The following is an 8,583-nucleotide window of genomic DNA, read 5'->3' as shown; positions in this document are numbered from 1 at the left end:
GGGGGGGTGGGGTGGTAACACTCATGTTGGACCCAAGAGAACCGGTGTTTCATTTGGACCCAGTCCAGAACGGCTGACAACGTTAGACACCATGTGGGGGGAAAAAAACATGGGGTGAATTTAAAGGGAAAAAAACGAAAGATAAAAAAATATATATATATATCAATATTGTTTTATTTATAATGACCCCGACCAGGAGACACGTGTTTACTTTAGGGAGGTGGGACTGGACTGGAGTGGGTCACATGGGACTCTGTGAGCCTCCTCTAGTACATCTGTAGTTATAGTCCAGCTATATTTGAAAAAATACATTTTGTATAAACTAATAAGTAAGGCACTTAAATATACTCCAAAATTATATTTGTTATGTAACCTAAGAGCCGCAACTGAATAAAAGCTGGCATTCTACTGTACATATATATGTATGTACATAAATATATAATGACATATATGTCTATTTATATATATTTATATAAATATATATTGACATATATGTATAGTTATATATATTTATATATGCTGACATATATGTATAGTTATATGTATTTATATATAGACATATATATACAGTTATATATATTTATATATAAATAGACATATACATATATTCACATATATGTATATATATTATTATATATTACAGTATATATTAATATGTATATTACATATACATATATATAAATGTATAGTACAGAATGGGACTCTGTGAGCCTCCTCTAGTAAATCTGTGGTTATAGTTCAGATATAATTGAAAAAAATACATTTTGTATAAACTAATAAGTAAGGCACTTAAATATACTCCAAAATTATATTTGTTATGTAACCTAAGAGCCGCAACTGAATAAAAGCTGGCATTCTACTGTACATATATATGTATGTACATAAATATATAATGACATATATGTATGCATATATTGACATATGTGTATATGTATTATTATATATATTATAGTATATATTAATATGTATATTATATATGTGCATGTATATGTATTTATACACACACAGACACATATGCATATATATACATATATAGTAGTACAGAATGTGTAAGTGCCTTAAATATATCCTCCCCCCCCCGAAACACTGTCGTTCTCCCAGGGTTCACGCCTCTGGTTGGTGCGCCTCTTCCACGTCTCGATTAGAACAAACCCTGAGACGCCGGGGCCGTAGTTTCGCGGAGTTCACTCCAAACGATAGTCGGTCGTTAACATCAGCCACAGTCACAGCATCCGTTCGTCCAGGGCCCTGAAGCACCGCGGCCTTTATCTGCTGACTCTCTGATTGATGTGTTCTGGGCCCTGCTGTGGTTTACAGCAATTTTTATGTGTTGCCAGCGGCAACAATTCAGGTTCCCCGCGTGCGGAGAGCGCCAACGGCTGGATCTGAGGCTGGACTGCACACAGGGATAAACAAATTGGTTTTTCTGGTCTGGGTCTGGGCAGCCCTCTAAGAGAGGCACCCCCCCCCGACTGGCTGAACCCCGTTGCAGGGCCAAAACAATGTCAGCGCCCCCTACCCCCCACACCCCTGACTCAAGTCATCTCCTACTGGGCTTTTGGTTTCCTGAACTAATCCCCTCCCCCCCAGCTGTCTGACCCTGCACTCCTGCGCAACTGCCACACGGTGAAACCCCGGGCGCTAACACGTATGGAGAACGTAAAAATGCGACAGGAACCCAGAGGCAGGTGCCGGTACTGGACCAACGTGTCAGATTGGCGTCGGTCAACCAGCGGCTTCATCTCCTCCAGACTCAAACTGACAACTGTTATCATCCAATCAGTGATTCGATTGCTCTGACCATTTATGGTCGTGTTGTTTCTTAGCTGTAACTTCAACCGTCGTGTGACTCTCGACAGGTCGAACAAACCGGTGACGGATCAGTCCGTCAAGGTCGGTACGACCTTCCCTGCTGGTCCAAACGGTACCAGAATCCGTGACTTTATTTTTCAAAAAATGTATCATAAATATTTATAAAATATTATATCCATCCATCCATCCATCCATTTTCATCCGCTTATCCGTTACCGGGTCGCGGGGGCAGCAGTCGCCACCCAAATCACATTGCACCGTACCAAACCTTCCTGCGGGTGGTGAGTCCACTGGAAGGTACCAACCGCCCTAACCGGGATTCGAACTTGCCCAGGAGGTGAACCCTGGGGTTCCACACCAATGACAGAGACATTGCCTCTGGGCCAAAGCACCACCTAAAATATTATAATTTATAAAAAAATTTATCCAATCATATTTCAGCCGTCATCTGTTGCCGGGGTGCCAGAAATCTGCCATAAGGCCTTCAGACTCAACAGTGCTGGCACCGTGAGCATAAAATGAATTTTTTCTTTAATCAGATGTAAAGTTGGCGAAACATTAATTCATCTTTTTTTGATTCATTACATTTTTAATTAGGTAATTAATAACAATAATTGCGGTCTCAAAATAACATTGACAATGTTATCGTTTATCACCAATGCATCGTCCTGACACCAACCTGCGGTGGTGGACGGTGGAGTGGAGCTGAGCAACCGCAGGTGCATGAAGCTTACCGTGCCAGAGTGGGGGCGCTGTAATCACTCCGGTCGTCCAGAGTTAACGATCCTAATCCTTGATGATTTCTCCATTAAACTATTAAACATAATTGAATATGCGGCGCTGGCCCGCGACTGCTGCGCCGCAGTGAATCTATGACGCATTAAAGTGTCACTGACTGAGCAGTGGCGGATGGAGAGGGGGGAGAGGGGTGGAGAGGACAACCTTTACCAAGGCCTCACTCTCTGACACAGACACGATGGAAGCACCTCCACCTCGCTGGTCAAAGGTCAAAGGTCAATAACGGATTAAAAAAAAAGAGTCATGAAAGCAAGAGTTTTAGGCAGGTGTCTTCATTTACTCTCCTTTTTTTTCCCTAGTTTTTTACTAAAGTGAACATAGAGAGTCAGTTTCAGAGAATGGCAAATGTTTTTTGTTACACATGACCCCGCCCCTGCCAACCCGAGAAGGACAAATGGATGAATATGTAAATCAATGAACAAACGGACCAATAAAATTCAAAATAAATAAAAACTACGGTGAAGCCGACTGTGAGGACGTCCAATCTCTGTCCAGATGTCCAATCTCGGTCCAGACGTTCAATCTCTGTCCAGACGTTCAATCTCTGTCCTGACGTCCAATCTCTGTCCTGATGTCCAATCTCTGTCCCGACGTCCAATCTCTGTCCCGACGTCCAATCTCTGTCCAGACGTCCAACCTGTGTCCAGACGTCCAATCTCTGTCCAGACGTCCAATCTCTGTCCTCTCTCTCTCTCTCTCTCTCTCTCTCCTCAGGAGACTTTTCTACTCAACCAATTTAACCTTCAATCCAAACACCTCCTCTCATTTCACACCCTCCTGATGACCTCCTCTCCCCCCGTCCTCTCCCCCCGTCCTCCTCCACCCACAGCAGGTCTCCGGCCTCATCACTGTCTGTGGAGTGAATCGGCGAGGAGTCGTACCGAGAACTGGAAATACTGCTCTGTGGGAATCAGAAGTCTATTCCCAGGGTGGAGGAGGGGGAGGCTAAAACATACGTGATATCAACAAACCACAGTGTTTGTTTGTGAGACTTAACAGGTTCTGAGCTCAAAAAAAAAAAAAAAAGTCTTATTAAAATGCTAATGAGGGAAAAAAAAATACACTGGATTCCTGCGCTGGTGGAGGCAGAAAAACATCTGAAGGAAGGATCTATTAAAGCAGCGGCGGTTCATGAGCCACGGGGTCGGCCCTCGGCTCAACACTCTCTTTAAAAGCCATTAACGCTGACCCTCCGAGGATTTCTGCCGCGCTCACGACATCAGAGGGATTTAAGAATCACAGGCACTGAGGCAGGTGTATACAAAAAAATTTAAAAAAATCGATTCACTGAAATATTGCGATATTTCCTCTTTTTCCTCCGATGTTGATCCCTCTGCGTAACGAAAAAGCTCGCGGGGTGGATAAAAGTGGCCGCTAGGTGGCAGTAATGACACTGACAAGATTCAGACCGATTGGCGATGAGCAGAGAAAAAGACAGACTGACAGAGAAAGCAGGGGGTTAGCCTAGCCTTGGCTAAAACTGACTTTTAAAATAAAAGGCCGCATGCTAGCATGGGTCGCGCACACACTGCTAACAAGGTACATTCTATTGGGCAAGTGTTTTTTTTTTTATCAATTTGTGAAAATGTTCTGTCTAGCCTAGCCTAGCCTAGGCTTGGCTAAGACTGACTTTCAAAATAAAAGGCAGCGTACTAGCATGAGTAGCGCACACACTGGTAATGAGGTACATTCAATTGGCCAAATGTTTTTTTTTAGCAATTTGTGAAAATGTTCTGCCTAGCCTAGCCTTGGCTAGGACTGACTTTCAAAATAAAAGGCCGCGTACTAGCATGGGTCGCGCACACGCTGCTAATGAGGTTCATTATATTGGCCAAATGTTTTTTTTTATCAATTTGTGAAAATTTTCTCCCTAGCCTAGCCTTGGCTAGGACTGACTTTCAAAATAAAAGGCCGCGTACTAGCATGGGTTGCGCACACACTGCTAACGAGGTACATTCTATTGGCCAAGTGTTTTTTTTTTTTTTATCAATTTGTGAAAATGTTCTGCCTAGCCTAGTCTAGCCTAGTCCAGCCTTGGCTAAGACTGACTTTCAAAATAAAAGGTCGCGTACGAGCATGGGTCTCGCACACACTGCTAACGAGGTACATTCTATTGGGCAAGTGGTTTTTTTTTAATCAATTTGTGAAAATGTTCTGGTCCAGAACGGAAAGAGAGAGAGAGAGAGAGAGACAGCAGCTATGGCTGATCAGAAGGTTCTGTTCCGCTCAACGTTTATTTGGCGTCCGATCACACAGACGTGTCGCTTCTAACGCTTTTTTTTTTTTTTTTACAGTCTTTTCAACAGAATTTTCTCTCCCTCTTTTTTCTCTTCTCCCTGCCCGGTCCCCCACCTCCACCATCACTTCATCACTTCATCAAGCACCTTCACCACCTCCATCCTCCCCCGGTGCTCGTCGTACGTCCTTGTCAGCGCCGACACCCAGCGCTGCTCTTTTATCTGACAGCTCTGCCTGGATTTTTCCCCCTGAATTTTTCATTAATAGACATCGTTTTTTTTTTCACCAGGGGGGGGGGGGGGGGGGGATCTTGGTTGGCAGAAACAGGGCAGAGAGGCTTAGAAAGAGGAGGATCAAGTTAAAAATAATCTGTCTGGGTAATTTTTTTTTTCCTTTACCTTTTTCCTATTTGCCCGTCAGGCTTCATTCTCCAAAGATTAAAACAATGTTCTTAACAAGTTCATTAAAACCTTCTCTCTTTTTTTTCCCTCCTCCTCCACTCACTGACTTGATTTAATTCTTCTTCTCTCTCTGGTCTTTATATTTTAAAATTTTCATCCGTTGTCGTGGATCTGCAGGTACGTTCTAACAGCTGAACCAAGACCCCGGTCCAGACTAGAGAACGTCCAAGTCCACATGTGAAATGCTGGATGAGACACTGGCGGTAGCATTAGCTGCCCTCTGACCTACCCCACCCCACCCCCCGTGATGATGTCACCCACTGGTGGTGAGAGTTTGTGGTCTGATCCCTACCTCACTGAACCGATCCCTGCAGTCGCTCCCGTCTGGGTGACCCTGGTCCTGGTCCGTCTCTTCCTTGATGACCTGGGTCAGTCTTTGAGCCAGAGGTTTGATCTGTGGAGGACACGAGGAGGCCTCAGATACAGATCTACTGCCACAGCAACTCCTCACAAAAAAGTAAAATGCATAGAATGTTACTTTGAAATAGGGCGTTTTTGGGTTTTTTTGGGTCACGATCCCATATCAATCTCCTCATTGATCAGTTATTGATTTTTTTCTCACCAATTCCCAGTCCAATATTCCTGGTGTTGGTTCATTTTCTTTTTCTTTTCTTTCTTCTCTAGTGATTCCAAATGTAGATCCCTCTGTTCTGATGTTCGTAATCCGATGTTCAGATGGAACAGAGTCTGAGACTAGGATCACACTTGGACTATAACCCAAAAAAACACTGTGTGTTCTCCCTTTAAAACTCCCACAAAGTTCCAAGAAAGAGTTCAATTTCAGCGAAGAATCAGGAGTTTAGATGAGAAGTTGGGGAAAAAAAAAATCAGGTGAAACAGACAACAAACAGTCCTGCGATGTAGGAGGATGAACAAACTACCATCCATCCATCCATCCATCCATTTTCATCTGCTTATCCGTTAGGGGCAGCAGTCACCACCCAAACCACACTGCCCCGTACCAACCCCCCTGAACCTTCCTGCAGGTGGTGAGTCCACTGGAAGGTACCAACCACCCTGACCGGGATTCAATCTAACCCAGAAGGTGAACCCTGGGGTTCCACACCAATGACCACACGACCATTATCATAAACAGTAAAAAAAAATGTCTCCTGTATTTTCCATGGGAACCTGGAGAATTCCACTACTTCTAACCTGATGTGAACTTTTCACCAGCCTAAAATGCACGGATGCTGGTTTTATTGCAGGGCATCAAGACCCACAGTTGGTCTGCAGACTAATTCCCAGCCAGATGGGAGGTTTTGGGCAGCTCATCAAGGAGGACTCCGAGCTGCTGCTGCGGCGGCAGCGGCGGCACCGGCCAATCACGGTGGCGATGGCTGCAGGGTGTAATCCATTTGACTAGCAGCTTGCGTGTGGCGGCTCCCCCGGTGGCCGGCCCCACCGGTCTCCTGATCTCCGCTGCGATTTGGAGCAGATCACTGCTACAATTAACCTTTCCTGGTAAATATCAATTATGGCCCCTGGCTAGGCTAGAATTAAAAGGGTCATCAGCTAATCTGACAGGACCTGCATGCCACCACCTGGCTGGGAGAGAGAGAGGGAGGAAAAGAGAGTGTTTGTCTACCCCCCCACCCTCCCGTGGCCCACCAGCTCACACGCCAAGTAGATACGATTTCTTTTTAATTACCCTGCCACCACCGGGGCACGCACGCTGATTGGCCAAGGGCCATTAGCAGGGCACCGAGGTCAACGGTGACAGAGTGTGGGAGAAAGGCGTGTAAGGAGGAGGGGAGGGAGGGAGGGCGCAGCTGTGCAATCTCCACGTAGAACGAGAGGTGGAGGAAACCTGGCATGTCGACGTAATCAGGTTTGACTCCCACCTCCCGCCTTCAGCCTCACCCGCTCTCCTCCCACGCGCCAGGAGCCGTCGTTGATTAGTTCTTTTTTTTTTTTTTATCAGCGATGTCGACGGGTTCCTGAAGACACAAGTGCATCGATCACGGCCCAACATCTAAACTGGCAGCAGGGTCAACGAGGCGGCGAGGAAGGACCATTTCCCAACGAGAGGAGTTCGATTGATCTGGTCTTGTATTTATCGTCACTGACAAAGACTGACACCCCCTCCCCCCGCCTCCCTCCACACCCCCCCGAGCATCTGTAATTAAGACGGGGACTGATTTCCCACCTGGGAAGGGGTTTTTCTTACTCATTAACGTTGGAGCGCAGGTTAGTCAGCGTAGGGGCGGGGCTTAACGCTCTCCACTGTGTTTCGGAGTGGGAATAAGGCATGACATGGTTGTAGGCTCATAATGACTGTCCTCTGGGTCTCAGTCTGTGCAGTCTGCAGCAGCAGCACAGATTCCACCTTCAGAGTTTGATTTGTTAATGCTAGGTTAAAGCTTCCAACTGTTAGCATCATCAGGTGCTAACAGTCGCAAAGTTTTAACGACGACACGCAAGCATTAATCCCGAACCTAGTTTTATCCTAATTGCTTTGGGGCTACCTCTTAAACAAATTAGCGTGCAAAACTTGTAGGCAGGTGTGCCTATCTACCCCCCGCCCCCCTTTCGCCCCCTTGTGGCCTCATTCTTTTTCAATTATTAGGAGAATAAGACAAGAAGATGAGCAGGAATTTTTTAAAGAAAACGTTGAGGTCACTAGCTGGGCTACAGGGGCTGTTCGCTTATGGTAGGGGGGCTTCAACCAGGTGACAGCTTAAAAAAGCAACATGCAACCCACAATGCATCACTGGTGTGTCTAGAAAAGGTTATGTCGAGGAGTGTTAGCCGCTCACATGCACGGACGCGACAAATACCTGTTTGTTTTTACCACAAACTTGCGGCCGACTTTCACTCAGCTGCGCGCCTGGGTGTGTGTGTGTGTGAGAGAGGGATAGGTGGGAGGGGGGAGGGGGGCACACCGGGGTTTGTGTTTTGCATGAATAATGTACTGGAAATTAACTCTAACAGTCTGGTTATTGAACATGTCTGCGTTTCCTCTCTGGAGGCCGGAGCTCTGTGCTCTTTAATTATCTTCAGAGGGCCCTACAGCCTCTTACTGCCCCCCTCCCCCGCCCCACCCCCCAAGTTGAGTAATGCTAACGTGGCCCTGCTCATTTATATTAATCTAACCCTGGATGTGATTGCCCCGGACTTGTCAAGGCATCGACAGGAATGGCGGTCCGTCCCTTCCCTCCTCGCCCTCGGTCTACCGTCTGTCAGCACGGCACGGACTGAAGCCTTTGAGGGGAGCGGTGATGGTGGTAGTGGTGGTGGGTGGGGGGAAGTCAGGTTATCACATGACAGCTGT

General features: G+C 46.1%; 1 protein-coding gene across 1 annotated transcript in view; it reads right to left on the bottom strand.

The window, feature by feature from the left end:
- Positions 1-8,583, bottom strand: part of fbrsl1 (fibrosin-like 1) — a 109,301-nt gene that overhangs the window by 70,599 nt on the left and 30,119 nt on the right. The window contains exon 3 of the mRNA XM_025053436.1: positions 5,602-5,703. Coding sequence (XP_024909204.1) covers positions 5,602-5,703 — 102 coding nt within the window. The remainder of the gene's footprint in view (positions 1-5,601; positions 5,704-8,583) is intronic.

Source organism: Cynoglossus semilaevis, chromosome Z (genome assembly GCF_000523025.1).
Source record: "Cynoglossus semilaevis isolate Cse_v1.0 chromosome Z, Cse_v1.0, whole genome shotgun sequence".
Lineage (NCBI taxonomy): Eukaryota > Metazoa > Chordata > Actinopteri > Pleuronectiformes > Cynoglossidae > Cynoglossus > Cynoglossus semilaevis.
This window is presented reverse-complemented; position numbering and strand designations above follow the sequence as displayed.